We start from the raw sequence: 18,416 nt of genomic DNA, 5'->3' as shown, positions 1-18,416 counted from the left end.
ATTACTCAAGTATATGACCTGAGGTTAAGCCCGATACTGTTTGGCATTTTATTTTCATTTTGTTTTATTTCTCGTTTTTTCTGCGTACTTATTTATTTGTTGTTCGTGCAATAACGAGGACAACAAAACACCGACAACGACAACAACAACAACAAGAGGAAGCTTTGGCCCTGCGGCCAATTTGCATTGATAAATCCTTGAATGCTTTAAGCCAACAAGAGGAAGAATGTCAGAATGCCAGAGCACAAATTAAATAAATATTGTAAATATTTGATACACACACGAGTGTATGCAAAATACTCGCCTAAGAAAGAGAATCCCTGGGAGAGTTCATCAGACGAAGAAGAGGAATCCTCTTTCTCTTGCGTTGTTTGTCTTTATGACGCTTTGATGTTTGCATAAAGTTCAAGTTAATAAAATTCTTTTATGTTTCACTTTAGCCTGTCGCATTATTAAAACTAGTTTAGTAGCCACACTCCGGCCAGGACAAAAGGATGTAAGAGGAAGGAGCTGCTTTTAATTTAGATTTTCGGCAGCAAGTTGATCCAAAGTTTTTATTACTATGTGCGGTTGCTCGGTTATTAAATGGACGTACTTGCAATCTGTTTTATGGCCAGACATTAATAAGCATTGTGCCATCACACGCACACACACAAACACACACAAACACACACACTGACACGCTATCTCACACCTACACGAGCAGTGTAAATTTTATGTTGCCTATTTCCAGGCGCCGCCAGCAAAGTGACAACTGCTGTTGTTCTGTGTGTTTGTTGTTGTTGTTGTTGTTCTTTCTGCTGCTGGACATGAAAATTAAATGTATTTATGAACATGCAACAATGGGAAGTCAACGTGCAACACCCACAACTGTGTGTCATATGTGCAATCTTTGTCGCCTGCAAATGTCATAAAGAAGGCGCAAATTGTTGTTTGTTTGTTTTTCGGTCTGAGCTAATTTGACATTATACTACATCATATTTTTCCTCTTCTTCTAGTTGCAGCTGTTTGTCCTCTTCGTATTTCTTTTATTGCCATTTTAAATGGCTTTTCGACGGCTGTCGCTGTAGTGCTCACTCACATATAAGACTTTAAGCCATAAAGCTAAAAGAGCGATTGATAAATAATGTTCAAGTTTTCGGACTGAAAAAAAAGGGTCAGCAAGCCAAAGGTCGATGATTTTTATTGCAAGCGAAGGGTGATTGTCATAGTAGAGTGAGAGAGTGAGAGATTGAGATTAAGGGGGATTATTATAGTAAACAGCAAAATAATTTGGAGCCAAGCCAAATAGAAAACAGACTAAGCAGCCTGGGAGAAGCATGGAAGTAAAAGCAGATCAATAAAAATCCATGCGACGACTGCAAGAAATAGCACTCAAAAAGATGAGACAGTCTGTGATTAAAAACAGACTAATATTAAGTAATTGAATTGGTAGAATATGTGATTAATGTTTGCTTAAATACAGTTTGCCCTTTTTGTTAGAGAATAAACAGAATAATGAACACTGTGACAAACTAAGATAAAGTTAAATGATAACATACAAATAAATAAATAAATTTACCATAAGTGTAATCTGATAGTATAATTTAATATTTGTTCTATAATTCTTTTAGCTCTCTAAGATAAACAGAATAGTGAACACTTTGTCATATTAAGATACAGTAAAATGATTTAAAATAAATAAATAAATCTGTAAAGTAGCTACAAATATATTATGTGTGTAATCCGATAATAAACTGAGTATTATCATTATACAATTTTGGTGAGACTCAAAATTATGAATTTCTTCCCTTAATTCTTAAAGCTCTTCTGATTATTGTTTGCTTAAGTCAAAATATAAAAAAAATAGTGAGAAGAAATGAAGTCAATGAAATAAATGAATAATAAATAAATAAATTTGTAAATTAGCTTAAATGTATTTTGTGTGTAATCTGTTAACAAGCTATGCATTATCTTGTAAAATCTGTTGTGTCTCAAAATTATGAATATTCTCCCCTTAACTCTTAAAGCATTTCTAGTTTCTTATTTCATGTTTTAAAGTCCGGCCTCCGTTTGCAGACTAATCAAAGCAAAAGCCATTGGTAACAGCTCATTGCCAAATGATAATGGAAGCGACCAAGCGCCGGCAAAGCTATTAATTAATAGAAACAACAACAAAAACAACAAAGCATAGAAAGGACTCGGCTAAAAAACAAACCGAGCACAAAAGCAACAAATTAGCAACAGTCGCCACACACACACACTAACTCACACATTTGAAAACAACTCGGAAACTGTTACAAGGTCCTCAAGTTCTTTTGTTCTCTGTGGAATAGTCAAACATATATGTGGCTATTTGGTATCTATTTTATGATTATGTGTGAAATATTTGTTAGTCTTCTTTTGATTGTCAAATTGTTGCTTGAAAGTCGAAATTTAAATATTGATTTTGTGGTCTTTGAGGCAAATATTTACGAATTCAAAGAAGGTGCAAATATTATGGCCTCCTCTCGAATGTTGAAGAGGACAGAGATATCTTTGTCTTTGTCTTTGGCTTGGCTATAGGACAAGGACAAAGAAGAACCACAAGACCCAACGTCAGTTACACAGTTTACAGTCAGTCCGTTCTATTGTGCATAATTTGCGTGCCTAATGAAAATTTCATAGATGCTTCAAATACACACATTATCTATGTATGTTTGTGTATTTGATTCGTTTGTGTTTCTGTTTCTGTTTGCGGTGATTCTGGTATTTTACATCACTGAAATTTGATTTTGTGTGTTTGAATTTCAACACGAATTACGGCTGGCGTGCATTAGCTAATTTATTGTAGCGTACTAAACGATAAGATAATCTCTCACACGCAACGCAATCTTATCGTTGCCATCCCACATGACATTTTTAATTGTCCTAAGTGCCCCCATTATTATCGTCTATCGATTACGCTGATAGACATGTGTTTTCTAGTTGGCCTACTAAAGTTGTTGTTTCCTTTCTAATAATTCTTTAAGTATATTTTCAGCCATCTCTTTGCAGCTTCGAAACTTTTTGACTTATTCAAATTAGCAGTACAAAGTTTTTTGGCAAGTTCTGTTTGCATTTTCACGCTTTCGCAGTGTTGCAGTGTTGCAAAATGTAAGCAAGTTCTTAAGCTGCTGCAAATTCGGAACTAGTTCAAAGTTGCAGCGGATTAAGCGGCGGCAATTAGTATGCAGCTCATTACAGCTGCAAAGGCGATTACACAAACCAGGGCTGCACACCTTCAGCTGTGCTTAATGTTTAAATTAAATGGCGTCAATTAAGCATTCACTTTATTTGCGTTGTGTCTTATTTAAGAAAGTGAGATAAGATAAGATAACTTTCACAATCGAGAGAGAGAAATAAGAAACTATTTGTACTGGCGAAAAATATGTAAAATGAAAAACGCTTTTAAAAGTGGAGAAGAAACAGTGAAAATGAAAACGACGGTAATTGTAAGCGTAATCAAATAAATTAGACGAGAACGTGCAAGTGCGTTATTCTGAGCATCATATTAAGTGTCATTATTGTTGCTGTGGCTGCCACAATGACAAATGAATGAATGAGTGACCAAATGAATGAATGAATGAATGGATGAGGGCGGACAATGGTAATGTCTACGCAAACTGACTGAATGACTGAATCAACTTGACGCGTTGTAATACTTGTAGCATCATCTAGCGACGCTCTTCGTTGCGTTTTCCAACATTAAGACAATCATTTTAATTGAAGTGCCACTTGTACTCACAGCACAGCTCTGCCAAAATAACAAAAAACAAACAAACTGAAAGGGAGAACAAAGAGTAACGGACACGTCTCGTCAATGAGTGGACTTTGATGCTTGTCGACCGTCAAGCACGTTGGGGCGCAGCGGGGAGCTTAGACGAGGCGAGGCGAGCCGAGGCGTGTCAAGTGGAGAGTATAAAGTTTGTTATTGCTGCTTTTTTAGTTCGCTAGTTATTTACTTAAGGGCTTAAAAAGTAAGTGAACGCGTATGTGCTGATGGGCTGAGTGCACTGCGGAAAATGCGGGTAAAGATAAATTGCGAAACACAGCTTTTCATTCATCATGAACATTTTACAATCAGTCACTTTTGGGTGTGTAATTTAAGTACTCAATTGAAGCAGTCAAATAAATACTAAACGCACTGCTCTAACTAATGTATGTATGTATGTAAAGACACTCATACGCTTGCTTGTGGGTGTGAAAAGTGCAAACATACTCGTCACTTTCCATTTCTCAACACAACAAACTGACTGATTCGTCACCGTCCCTCTCTCTCTCACGTTTTTGGAATGCTGCGCTCTCGCGGCAGCGCTGGATCACTCTCAATTTAAGAGAGTTTGACTTTGCTTGGGTAGTTCCCATAAGTAGATCAGTGTGCTTGTGTTTCATTAAGTACGTGCGAACTGTGTTAATTGTTTTGTAAGTAATTGTTAATTGCCAGTAATTGAAAGTTCGTGATTTTAATGAATGTGATGTCAAAGGGAAGCAGCAGATTGTATTTTGACTAATCTACGCCACGAATGAACCGTTTGTGAATTTAGTTCCGGTAACTGAATTAATTTGACGCTCGCTGCCAATTATTGGATAACGCCAAATGAACGGCAGTTGCGTTATCTAATAAAGTGTAATCAATTGTAATGTGTAATGAACAAGTGTGCATTCAATAGTTAAATTTTTAGCAATTCGCATACGAGTTACAAATCTTATCTAACATCCACACTGTTGAGAAAACGAAGAGCGGCTGCAAGCAATAACCTCATATGTAAGTTATCTGTGCTAATTGTTTTAAGAGAGTCGCTGCGGCTCTTAAAATTCCAGTAAGTAAATAAGCACTTATGTCATCTCTTTTTGTGTTGCAGTTATTTGTTATTTACTCGTTCCGATAAGCAAAGTTGATTGGGATTCCCTATTGAGATGCCAGCAACATGTAACGAATTTAAGTGCCTCTGTAAAATTGAAATTTTGAAGAGAGCAAATTACTCTCTTTGGTGTGCGTTTAATTGGGCTACTGTTCAGTGCATTTTACTAATTAAGCTTCAAATTTATAATTGTTTGTGTGAATCACAGCACGTGTGTGTGATTTAAATAACAGCTGTCATTTTGTGGTGTTAGCTATAGCCACAATTGTGGGAAATACCCAGTCCATTAAATGAAAATTGAAAATAAATGCAATTGCGTGGTTGGTTGACTTTATCCAGCTTAGAGATACCCTAAAAATGCCGGCAATGTTTGAGGTGGCAATTAATCACTAAAAAGTAAAAGTATTTTTATGCATATACTATTTAATACAGTTTTTATGTTGTGAAAAAATAAATTTCAAAGATATACTATATGGCTTTAGGTTAGCTTATTTTTTATAGCTTCGAAAATTACTTTATGACGTTTGCGCGGTATACAAAAGTGAGCTGCGATATAAAAGTTTTGTTTTATGTGATTGTTGTTATTATCTTTCGAGTGTTGGCAATTAAGTCAACATTTACGGAATATGCTTCGTGAGTTCCACGGTGTGTAGAGTGAAGGTTGTTAATGAAACTGTTCCCAAGAACTGTTTATAAGAATTGTTCACAATAACTGTTTACAAGAACTGTTCACTGCAAAAGTTCATTAAACTGTATGTAATAACTGTTCACAAGATCTGTTAGCAAGACGGCTCGCAAAAACTGTTCCCAGGAACTGGCTACATTAACTTCTGAAAAGGGATGCTCACAGGAAGTGTTCCCAAGAAGTGTTCACAGCAAACTAGTCCAAAGAACTGTTCACAGGATCTATATAAGAATTGTCAACAAGAACTGGTTCCACAAGAAATGGTGCAAAAGAGTTGTTCACAAGAACTGCTCTTAGGAACAGGTTACAGAAAATTTGCTGTTCATAGGAAGTGATCATAAAAACTGTATGTGAGGAGTGTACAAGAACGAACTGCTCTACGAACTGTTCACAAGAACTATTCATAAGACGAGTGCTTAAGAACTGTTCTTCAAGATCTGTGTTAAAGAACTTTACACAACCTTAACTATTTATAGAAACAGTTTAGAAATACAACAAGAGCTGTTCACAAGAATTGTTCAGAAGAGCTATTTACAAGTAGTATTCATAGGACGAGTGCATGAAATCTGTGTTAAAGAACTGTTCACGTGATAATCTCGATGGGAACAGTTTACAAGAACTTTTCATAAGAACTATTCACAAGGACTCTTGAGATATATGCAAATTGCAATTGAATGCGGCAACTTGTTATTAACTAATGTGTTTACTGCATGTTTCATGCCGCATTTACCACATCAGGAACATAAGTTTCTGTCTGCTTCTTTTTTGCGCTTAATGTGGCATTTAATTTAAATATGAAAAGGTGTTTGTGCGTGTGTGGGTGTGTGAGTGTTGGCTTTCTCTGTAAGTGTGTGTGTGTGAAAGGCCATTGAAGCTCTGTGGGATGTTTGCACATTTCTCATTTGACGCTTGCGTTGCTTTCACTGTTAATTATACTCGTCGACACTCTCATTATGCATAAATATAAAAGTGAGCATGTTTCTAGTGGGCGTCTCGACCTTTTTGTATAATGTCCGTTCTTTTTTTTTACGCGTATTTCTTTTTTTGTTACTGTCTCTTTTTTGTTGCGTTGCTTATTAATATGAAAATTAATCACTCAGCAAAACATGGGAAGAAGAGGCGAACAAAAAGGAAAAAGGGATCCGGGGACGGCGTTGAACAAATTTATATGCCATTTTAATGGCCCTATAATTAGCTCATTTCCCCGGCAAATGTTTGCCTTTTGCACAGTGCATATTGTTTACCTTTTTGATGAGCTACAGTTGTTGTTGTTGCCTCTTACTGTTGTTATTTGCCTGCTGTTTATTTGCTTTTTAACGCGCTGCTCTTTTGCCGTTTTACTGCGCGCGCGTAACACGTTACGCATACGTAATATGGAAACGCCTCGAATTAGGCTATGAAAATTTGTGCCGTTGCTAATGAAAATTGTGTCAGTCTGCCTTCCTGCCTGCCTGCCTTTCTGCCTGCGTGTCGTGTTGTTGTCTGTGCAGCACTTTTGTCAATTCAGCCAAGTCCATTGACTGCAAAGGGCGTAACAGCAAAGCAGACAGACAGAGCGACGGAGAGAGGAGAGAGAAGGACGCAGAAAAATCCACAGCTCAAATGCCCAATTGGGCATGTAGACAAGTTTTTGGTTTTATTTTCATTTTCATTTGCCAAACGGGGCCACTTGAATGCGCAATGAAGTCCAACCAAAGCGAATAAGAGAGAAAAAAAAAACATAGCAAGAGGCGAATGACATTTCGATTTTTGTTTCTCCCGAATTTTTGCATAAATTCAACGCGAAGTTAAAGCACAATTTCCGCTCAGTTATCGTCAGCGATTTGTTGGCACAAAATCTGTGCTTAATATTCATAAAACCAAAAAGTGCAACAGCCCTCGAATATCCTGCAGCTTACTGTTGACAGGTTTCCCCACCCCTTTCTTTTCCCCTCTCGCTGAATCTCGCCTTTAACCACATGCCTACAAGAGTGTTAATTAAGCGGACAAAAAAGTCGGACGTGGGCTTTTTAAATAGCATTAAATTGTCAAGTTGTTGTCAGTGTTGTTGTTGCTGCTGTTCCTGTTGTTGTTGTTGCCGCTGCTGCTGTTGGCGGCTTAATTATTTTTATAATTTTCAGTTTTCCTCTTTCAACTCTGTGGTGAGGCTGTGTCCCGTTAAGTGGCTGCCGCTGTTGTCGCTGCTGCTGCAACCGCTCGTTAAATTTAATCAATTAATTTTGCTTTTTTTGTTTATACAATTTCCTCGGCAGTCGCTGATTTACGTGCCACACAATGTGACAATTGTTGTCGCATTGAAAACGTGTTGTTTACGTTTGAAATTATTAATTCATTTGAATGCTTTTCAATTAGTAAGAGCTTTACACTGGCATAATCAAGTAACTGAATGGCAAAAAGGTAAATCTGTTTGCGTATTTTCCATAAGCTCATTCAACAGCGACAGATTAGGGAGGAAAATTGGAAGATAATGAAGAAATTGTAATGCTTAGTTCAGATTTTTAAGGTTGAAATTAAAATTATCGAGGGAAATAATTGGAATAGCAATAAAATAAATACTTTTTTTTTATCAATTTAATTATTTTTCTAACTCTATAATTTAAAGTTTAATTAAAACAAGTAAGATAGCTGTGAGATACTCGCAATCCATTTTGAATAAGAGCAACAACAGTGCGGTATTATTCTTAAAATATACCAAAATCATTTACTGCAAAAATTTCAAAATATACCGAAGCTTATATTTGGTATATTGATATGTTTAAAATATTCTATAGATCACCAGATTGTCAGACAAAACCGCTAATACCTTATTGCTATAGGAGTTTTTTGCCATACAAAAGTATTTATTGAATAACGTCTACAAATTTCGTCTGATCGCATCCAAATTCATATATCGGGAATCATAAATAATGTAGTTATTATTGTATGTATTGAAAATCGTCACTCTATCTGCTAACCTAAGGGTATACAAATATTAAGAAAGCATTTAAACTTCTTTATAATCTTTCACTTACTCAAAATAAATGAAAAGCAATATCAAAGAAAAACAAATGGAAAACCTTTTAATTAGATTATAACTTATTTTCAATTGACACAAGACTACGATAATATGGCAAATAAATAATCTAGAAAGATGTAGCTGTATTTTCTACGATTCTTACAATTTCTGATATTCAACATTTAATTTTACTTTATATTAATTATTACTTTAAATATTTTCTTGTATTTTTAAATTGCTACTTTATATTTTCTGTGCAATGTTGTAAAATTCAATTTTATATTTGTCTTTATATAATTTTAACCTTTATTATTTTCCGTTTCGAATAATAACTCGTTTGAATGTCAATGATAGCTAATCTGATTGTTGTTTTTTGCATTCAATTTAGCTGGTGTGCATTGACCCAGTTATTGTTATTTGTTATTATTTGACAAACACACAAAAGAAGAGCGTGTCAATGAAATGGCTTAATTGCCATTCATTATATTTGCTATATGGTTAAATGTTTTCGAAACTCTTTCTCTCACTCAGTCGCTTGCTCAAAATTATATTATTTAATTCCCCAATGCAAAAACATGTTATTGCGCTTAAATTGAATTTTTGTTGTTGTGGTTGTTGTTGTTGCTGCGATTGTTTTGATAAGAGAATTGTAGGAATCACCCAAGTGATTTGTTATTATTAGCTGCATTGCAATTGCATTTGCCACAAGTTTGTAAAATGCCCTTTGAACTTTGAACAGCAAAAAAGCGCTAACGTTGCTTAGCTTTATTTTTCTTAGTTATTCTTGATATAAATACGTATTTAAAGGGTATCTTTTAGTTGTTCTTATTGAACCTTTTTACGTATTTACTTTGCTAGTTCATTTGGCTTCTTGGCAAAAGTTTTGCTGGCATTAATTAAATCGATTTGGATTTGTTTTTGCAACTTTCATCAATCAGGCAATTGAAAATTACTCATACGCAGTGGGGTGCCGTTGGCTACTCACTGCCAGCAGCAGCGGCATGGATAGAATGCATCTAAATATAGAATTGAATATCTGTCGAACACATATAGTTTCTTTCTCTCGCCATCTAAATAAAACAACTTGGAACAGTTTGAACGGCCTAAATTTTGGACAGCTGGCTGCGATGTGAGCTCATAAATGTTTTTGACCAAAGTGTACATATTTTAAATGTACACACGAGCTATTTATGTATAAATGAGTGTGTGTATCAGTTTGTGTTATCTGAAAGCAGCTTAACTTATAACAACATATTTTAAATCATTGCCACTTCAAATGCGAATCGAATTCACTTGCACTTGAATTCATTTATCAATCAGCTATTGGCGATTATATTTTGATCAACCTTGCCTTCGATTTCGCCTACTTTGTTGCAGCTGCAGGGTATTCATAAGTCGAGCATACCCAACTGCAGTTTACATTTGCAACAGCAACTTGGCAAGTACGTGTAAAAATGCAGCGAAATGTTGTCGAGAAATTAACATGTAAATTGGCTTGTAAAAAAAATAACTACATTGTGATAGGTTTTTATTGAAGACTTTAGATGATAACAAATAAAACAATATAATACACATTAATTAGATTGTATTTATAGAAATGTAATCATAATTTAATAATTTAAACATTGTATTTTACTCAATTTAATTTTTAGCTTTTAAATTTTTTTGGTTTATTTTTACTTTAAAAGATTTGATCTATTTAAAGGTTTTGTTTTAGATTATTTATTTTTTACTTATTTAGTTCTTATTTTTGTTTATTAATATAAGGCAATTTTTAGATTATTAACTTTTATTTACTTTTTTATCTATTTATTTTTTTATATTATTAGATTATTTATTTCATTGTATATTTTATTTCATTAAGTTTTTAAGTTTGTTGTGTAAATTTAAAATATATTCAAATAATAAAATTTTCACATTAAAAATATTAATTTAAATATTAAGTTTATTGTATTATTTTTATTATCACAATTTATTTATTTTGAAAACATTCTAAATATGTTTCAAATTTTCATTTATGTTTTTGTATTTCTCAACAGCAACTTAAAAATTCTCAGAATGTTTTTTCTTCTATATTTACCGCAATTCTGTTTGATGTTTATTTTTACACAATATGATGAATTAGATTGTCAGTGAATAAGATTTCATATTCTTTTTTTATTTTGTTGTATTTTGTGATGTTAACCGAAATGATTTAGTATTTTATTTACCGACTTGTTCACTTGCAATTAGTTTAATGCATCATTTTGTTGGCAGTTCGGCAGATGGCCAAAAGCAAAGGCAAAGGCAAAGGCAAAAGCAAAGCCAAGTTTGGTAACCACTTCATAACACTTGACAGGTTGCCCTGCTTATAGAGTACAACGAGTCTCTTCACATGCATTGTTGCTGCTTCACTGTTGTTTCCCAAAATTTCACCGAGAGCCAAGTTATAAAGAAAATCAGAAAAAATAGAAATGCTGGCAAAAGGTTTTGTTTCTGATTTTTCTCTTCTATGTTTTTTTTTTTCTGTGGCATAGACAAAGCGGCGGCAACGAACAGGAAAAAAAAAAAGAAAGAAAGAAGACTAAACCAAATATTATAACAAGTTGTAAATGAAACGTGAAATTTGATTACAGTTGCAAATTCGCAGTGCAAACAAACAAATGTTGCGGATAGATGGAAAGACTGAAGTGGATACGCATAGATTGAGGAATTTGTGTGTGCAACGGAAAAATGAAATCAAAATTCATATGGATGCCGCGTGCCCGCGTGCTGCATAAACTAATGAAAAATCAGCGACGTCAGCGACGACGGCGACGACGGCGACAAACAATGCAGCTAAAATGCAAACGCCAACGCAATGGAAATGAATATCCATCCGGTTGTCTGTCCGTTGTTCCGTCTCTGTGTCCGCTTGTCCGCCGGTTTGTCTACACGCCTCAAACCATTTTGCCCATGCATCTGTTTATTAAAGCACGCGAATGAAAACACTCACACAACTACGCAATATTCCAATGCACACTCACACGCACACACTGAAGTACGTAAACGAGTGGGAGTGGGAGCGAGACAACGAGCGCGTGTGATCGAAAGTAAAAGTGCGCAACGCCAGCGAACGCCCGAAACCGAAAACGAAACGAACCGCACGTGGCGACTAACAAGCGGCAACTAAACTGTAAACTGAGCCACGGCAGTCCAACGAGTCCAAGTCGCAGCACAGCAGCAGAACAGCACAGCTGGAAGCGCCAGTTTGCCAATTGAGCGAGAAGCACAGCACAAAACGAATGAGTGAGAAAACCCAAAACCAGATTACGTGATGGCGCCAAATTCGCTTGTGTATTTTTGCCGGCACGACGAAAGAGCAAAGCACAACAAACGCCACAAAGAGCGTCAGCGTTGAGTGGGAGTGCCAAGTGTGAGAGAGCGACGTGAGTGAGAATGAGAGGCAGTGAGTGAGTTCGTCAGAGAGAGCGAGCACATTGAGTGTGAGTTACGTATGGCAGGCAACAGGTGTCGCTTGCGGCCTTCACATGGCAAACACTGCGTGTCTTTTATGTGGGCGATTGCATGCAAGTGCGTGTGTGTAAGCGAGAGAGTGAATGTGTGTGTTTGTCTCTGTGTGTGGCTAAATTGTCGACAAATTGTTTAGAAGCGGATTTGAGTTTTGTTCGAGTTTCGTGACTCGGATTACACTTTTGTTTTACTTCTTGTTTTTTGCGTTGGCTTAGTTTCGCACACTGCGTATACGTAATATTTATGCATTGACAATTTGTGTGCATAACTTGATATGAACTAAAAGACCAGCGCTTAAGAGCTCAGCATTAAAACTAAAGCTTACATTTGGATTCAACTTACGAATGAATAAATTTTATGACATTTACAAATTTAAATTTCTTAAATTAATGTTAAGTTATTATTTGCAATACTCTGTGAACTTTAACCTCTGTCAAAACTGAGCTGAGCATTTCTGCACCATACCAAAGACGTGGCGAAAGCAGAAAAATTAAGGGAAATTAATGAAAATGCCAAGTGCCCTCATCACTTTGACACTGACCTAACCTCAAGCCAAACCCGCAGCATGCCAATTAATCCAATTAGGGCAAACAAGCCCCTCGGACATTCTGAAGGACTGAAGGAAGGAAGAAAAGTGTGGAGTAGTAGTGGAAAACCAAAATGAAGCGACAAAACCAAAATCAAGTGCTTTGAGCAATTAACATTTTTTCACATTTCAAAAATTTCTCATTTCACCCCAAGCAACAAAATGCAAATGAGGTTTAAGATGGAGCGAAAGAGATAAGTAGATAAAATGGAATCCCTTTAGTAAACGACGCTCATCTCCATCGTCATCGCCATCGCCATCGCCATCAATACAATTAAAATGGAAATTAAACCTTTTGAAATTATTAAGCTTAAATGCTTATGCTCTCTGTGTTCCCATTTTGCCCACAGGATAATCAATTATAAATGGAACAAGGCTAAGAATACAAAACTGTCTCGAACTTTAATCATTCATAATGATAATTGCATGTTTATTGTGACAGTGTGTGAACTGCATTTACTTGATTAGAAAACTAATCCGCTTATCGTCTAATTATATTAGGTAAATGTCATAAATCATCATACAAATAGGCGTTGCCATCAATTTCAACAATCATAAATTGGGAATCGAGCATGAACAGTTCAAAAAGTAGTTTTCATTTTGCAAAATGGATTTAGACAACATTGATAATCGTTTGATACTCTTGCAATGCATCCGAGAGAATGCATCGAATATGCGCATCGAGCAGCAGCAGTTGAGGGAAAATATCTCGAATGCTTTGATGCGAGCGCGCAACAGTTTGGATTGCATTAGAGCCTTGAGTGCTGAGCTTATTGAGATGAAGGCGGTTGTGGAAAGTGCATTAGCAAAAGCAGAAGAAGCAAGAAACAATGTGGAAGAGCTGGGACTAGTTGAAACTGGGGATGAAGGTAGAGTTATAGCAGAAGGAATTGTAGTTGAAGAGTCTTTAAGTGATGAGCAAATTGGAGAAACTGAAGGTGAAGTAATTTTGTCAGCAGAAGAGATAACGGGAGAGCTCCTTGAAGGTGAAGAAATTTTGCCGGAAGAAAATATTTCAGAAGAGATAGTAGAAGATATCTTTCAAGTTAAAGCTGAACCAGCGATGGATGCTAATTGGAATATGGAAAACTAATGTTGAATCTAATGACACAAAAGGGGAAAGCAGCATAATTTTAAAGTTATATATTTTTGTTATTATTGTTACTTTTAAACATTTAAACAGAATGACATAGCCAGCAACCAAAACTTTTAGATCTTTCGATGCCAGATAGGCAAATTGCTAAATACATAACAAAATATATGATTCTGATGAAGCTCATCCATAAAAAGTAAATTTACAATAAGAATGTATTACTTAAGAGATTATAAGGGAAATCTTTCAAGCTAAAGCTCAAACATCGAAGAAAACTCATATTAAAAGGGGGAAAACATCATATTGATAAAGTTGTTAGAGAGGTTGAAGTTGCAGTTTGCCAGATGTTGAGATAATGGGAGAGGCCTATCAAGATAAAGTGTATGCATCGACTGAAGCAAGTTTACCAATAGATCATATTGCTGAAGATATTATAGAAAAGATCTTTTAAAATGAAACAGAACTATCGAAGAATATCAACTGGGAAACTAATTTTAAAGGACGGAAAATATAATGTTAGTTATATGTCTTTGTTAGCGTTAAAAGTTCTAAATAAAATGTCACCGCAAGCAGCCAAAAATTGTAGACCTTTCGATAAAGGATGCATTACAATACTTTGTATGTTCGCATTTCTTCACTTTACCTTTTTTGTGTAGTTTCATGTCGTTGACTCTCAACCTTTGCTTGACCCAAAATCATCAATTATGCCAGAAGCAATGTCTGATGATTGAGCTGTGCCACATTTTTGTCGCATAATCAATACAAAGCAAGGGCAGAGAGTGTGTTTCGGTTGCTTTGCCTATTTTGTAATAAATCACATTTGCAGCCGCACATCAATTTTAAATTCTTTGCCCGTTGCCTTTATCGCACAGGATGCGTTGTGGATACCTTAGTTAACTGGATTATGTGGTCCAATCAATCAACTGCTTTCAATTATGTTCTGTGCGTGTGTGTGTGTGTGTGTGTGTGTGTGACGAAAATTAAGCGCAAATATGTGCACAACTTTCACTCAAAAGTTGACCTGGGCATGCAAGGCGTATACGTAATGTCAAAGGCAAAGCCGCTTTACGTCTTAATTAAAATGCTTTTCCGATGAAATGTAAGCTTTTTATTTAAGTGCAAAATATAGTTGGAAAATTAAAAGAAGAAATTTAGAAAATAAAATTGTTGCAGCTTCTCAACTCACAATGTTCGACACAGCAGAGTGTGAATGTGATTGCGAGTGTGTGTGCAAGTGTGCCTGTGTGTGTGTGTGTGTGTGAATCGCTTCCACTCAAGCATATAGTAAGCCGATAATGCTCCGACAATGGCGCGATTGAGCAGCGCTTTTACGAGTCTGCCGAAATCGGCTTAATGTCTCTTGACTTCAATTCACATCGCATTCGACGAGTAGTCGGCTTAAGCGTGGATGCTGTCAATTGATAGACCATTAAATCGATAGTTTTAAGCTTTGCTTTTTCCGTTTTAGCTCAGTTTCGTGTGTCAGACAATGGAGGAAATCAATTATTCAATTGCACCCCCTCCCAAAAGTGGCAGCCACTGACTGCAAACTCCCAAGCAAATGTCTTTGGCAAAACAATGGCAAAGACGATTTTAATAGCAGATTAAAGCTAATGTACTTTAGGTGAGAAATTCAAGTTGAAGTTATAAGCAGAATAACTAAGTATAAACGTTTGTTGTGAAAGCAAATATTAGGTAACTACAATACTAGTAAAATTTAATTTGAGTTCAAATTGAAACAATCGCATTCCATTATTGAAAATAAATTGAAACCGATTAAAATAAATTCAAATTGTTAGAATATTTTAGAACTCTTTTCGACTTAAGCTTAAAGTATGTATTAGAAAAATATTACTACGTCAGTTGGTGTTATTATATCTGAGAAGCAAAAAAATTGAAAGAAACAATTGCATTGCAGTATTCTTAAGAGAAATAAATAAATCTCAAATGAATTTAAATTGTAAAAATATTGCAATGGTGATTAAGACACAGGTTCTTTTAAATATGAAACAAAATCAGATTTTGATATGACATAAAGCAGCAATATAAAACTGATTGCTAATTTCTAAAACAATTTTTTTTTTATTCAAAAAAGAAATAAATCTAATAAAATAATTGTAAGCAGAAGAAGTAATTTAGCAGTTTAAAAGACATAACTTAAATTGAAATTAAATTGTAAAAAATACAATAAAACTCAGTCAGTTTTAGACATTGTTTAAAGCAACAAAAGAATATAAATTCAAAACAATTAAATCCTAAAAATAGAAAGGGCATCTAAAAAAATAAAATAAAATTGAAGGAATTTTGCAGCAGTGAGTAGACACAGCTTAGTCAGTTAAAAAGTCAGTTCTTATAATTTTATAATTCAAATACTTAGAGAAGCCAAAGAATACTAATTTTCAAACTTAGTAAACTTGTGTTAAAATATTTTAATGCGCTGTCAACAGATTTTGTCTCACACCATAAATCAATAGCTGCTCAGACAGTTTGAAGCGCTGCTTCCAATCTGTCAAATTAAGCAAACTTGCAGCTTAAACATAGATTAATGAAACATTTCGTTGTCAGGCTGATCGATAAAGCTTTGTCCGCTTTTAAATGATTAATCCAACATCGAAAGTGTCACTTGCAAAGAATGTGTGACAGCCGGAAAAGTTGTTATTACACATTGTGGCAGTAGCTTACCATTTTTTCTTTTGTTATACTGCCTGTAAAAAAACCATATAAGCGTGTCGCAGCTTACCTGTAAGTAAGAAAAAAGAAGAGAGAAATGAAATATTAACACAAGTAGCGCGTATTATAATCAACATTTTGCCATTCGCCTGGCGAACTTTTTGTTGGCCAAGTAACTTTTGCCATTGACAGCATAAATAGCTAACGCTTTTGAGACCCACCCAAAAAAAAAGGAAAAAGGCAAAGGAAAACAAAATGCTGGCAAGGGAAAAGGTTTTCTTTTTTTTTATTAAGAAAACAATATTTGTTTCCTTGCTCATGGCTTGAACATTTTACAGCTGAGTGAAGCAATTTTTGTATTGTTCTTTTTTTTGTATTAATTTTCCTGATTTGATCGAATAATTGTTAACGCGTCAACAATTTCGAGGTATTTTCAATGTAATTCCTTTGACTTGAGTTTGTGCAACGCAGAACTTTGTTCATTACCCAGGCGAGCTATGCATGAACAAGCTTAGAGCTGAGCTGAGCTCTCAGCTAGGGAAAAAGTCATTTGCCTCAACTATGCAACTACTTAAAAACTTGCCACAAGCAGCAGCGTGCAACTGCCACATGCTGCACAGGTGTCGACGTCAACCGCGCTGGCAGGCGATACGTGCCGCAAGTCAAACACACTTTTTCTTCGTTCTTGGGTGTGTCATTGATTATTCTAACACTGGCTGCGAGTGCGAGTGTATATTACGCATACGCCGCGTTGCCTAATTAAAGTGAGCGCCACGATGCTGTGGCTGTCGCTGTTGCTGTCGCTGTTGCTGTTGCTGCTGTTGTCGATGGCTGTGCAAACAGCTTGAATGTTGCCAAATTATTGTGCGAGAGTGCTTGGCTTGGCTTGTTTGTTATTTCACCTGATGTTTGACAAACGCAACGTCCGACTAAATGAAAACAGAGAAATGCAAGAGCGAAGAGAGAAATGCTTTTCATTTTCTATTTTCCATTTGCCATTCACCGTTCACCATTCACAATTCACCATTTACCATTTTTGCCGCTTTTTTACTTTTTCACATTTCGCTTGCAATTTAATTTTTGTGCTTCCCTTTTTGCTGCGCTGTTTGCGTAGCTGAAATTGTTTTCTATTTGAGGTTGCCCGCCCTCGGCGCAGACAGACAGACAAACATACATAAGTAAAGCGAGAGACAGTCGCCGAGTCAGTTCCCCAGTTGGGTATCTATTTCAAGTGCCCCGAGGGCAATGGCAACCTGCAGATACTAACGAGTAAGCGTTGCTTTGGGCGTTCAAAATTGCATGTTGGCACTTTTTCTTCTTTTACACACATTTTTTTTCCGCCCGTATCAACACATTCGAAATGCTCTGGCTCAAAGTTTGCTCAAGCAAAGTTGTCAGACGTAATGCATTAGACTTCACTTCAGGTATTTTCATAATTGATTCAATAAATTTCCTCAGTTTTTTTATCAGCATTTTTCTAGGGTATTCGCGAGTGGTGACTAACTGGATTAACGTTGTCTTGTTCCCCGGAGAAACTAATTTATTAAGCGCGGCTCTTAATTATGCGCATCCTTAACTTTAATGCCATCCTTCGCACACAGCATGCAAATGAAGTTGCAACAAATTGTGGTGGCGAGCCAGCATGACGCGAGAGTTAATAACTTAAAGCCACAGTTGATGATGATGAAATGTGAAAAACAAATATGCGAATAATAAACTAAGCTGCGAGAGTTGTATTAAATTGATAATTTAATTAGAATTGCTGGCAACCTTATGACTAATTATTATTATTTATTTTTGGAACATAAGTAAACGTGAATATAATATATAAACATATATACTTTATGCATCCTCTATTAGAGCGAAAAAAATACTTATATATTCTGAAGACTATGCAGATTTGGTATATCGATATAATATTAAGTGGACAAAATGTAATAAGGTACACAATATACCAGATTCTCAACCAAGGCAATTAAAACCCAACAGTAACAACAGTTATAAAACCATTACCTAATTACCTTCTACAAATT

At 35.6% G+C, this 18,416-nt stretch overlaps 2 protein-coding genes across 3 annotated transcripts in view; one reads left to right on the top strand and one right to left on the bottom strand.

Moving 5' to 3' along the window:
• The window catches only part of LOC132791621 (venom dipeptidyl peptidase 4), a 91,087-nt gene that overhangs the window by 39,136 nt on the left and 33,535 nt on the right, over positions 1 to 18,416 (bottom strand). Inside the window, exon 1 of one of the 2 annotated variants that reach the window (XM_060800624.1) lies at positions 11,517 to 11,694. The exons of the other annotated variant lie outside the window; for it this stretch is intronic. The gene's annotated coding sequence lies outside the window, so the exon portion shown is untranslated. Of the gene's footprint in view, positions 1 to 11,516; positions 11,695 to 18,416 lie in introns of those variants that run through there. 2 annotated transcript variants of the gene reach the window in all.
• LOC132790632 (uncharacterized) lies at positions 13,158 to 13,914 on the top strand. Its single transcript, XM_060799237.1, has one exon. The coding sequence runs from the start codon at positions 13,228 to 13,230 to the stop codon at positions 13,711 to 13,713; it is 486 nt and encodes a 161-aa protein (XP_060655220.1). The 5' UTR covers positions 13,158 to 13,227; the 3' UTR covers positions 13,714 to 13,914.

This window comes from Drosophila nasuta, chromosome 3 (genome assembly GCF_023558535.2).
Source record: "Drosophila nasuta strain 15112-1781.00 chromosome 3, ASM2355853v1, whole genome shotgun sequence".
NCBI classification, from domain to species: domain Eukaryota; kingdom Metazoa; phylum Arthropoda; class Insecta; order Diptera; family Drosophilidae; genus Drosophila; species Drosophila nasuta.
This window is presented reverse-complemented; position numbering and strand designations above follow the sequence as displayed.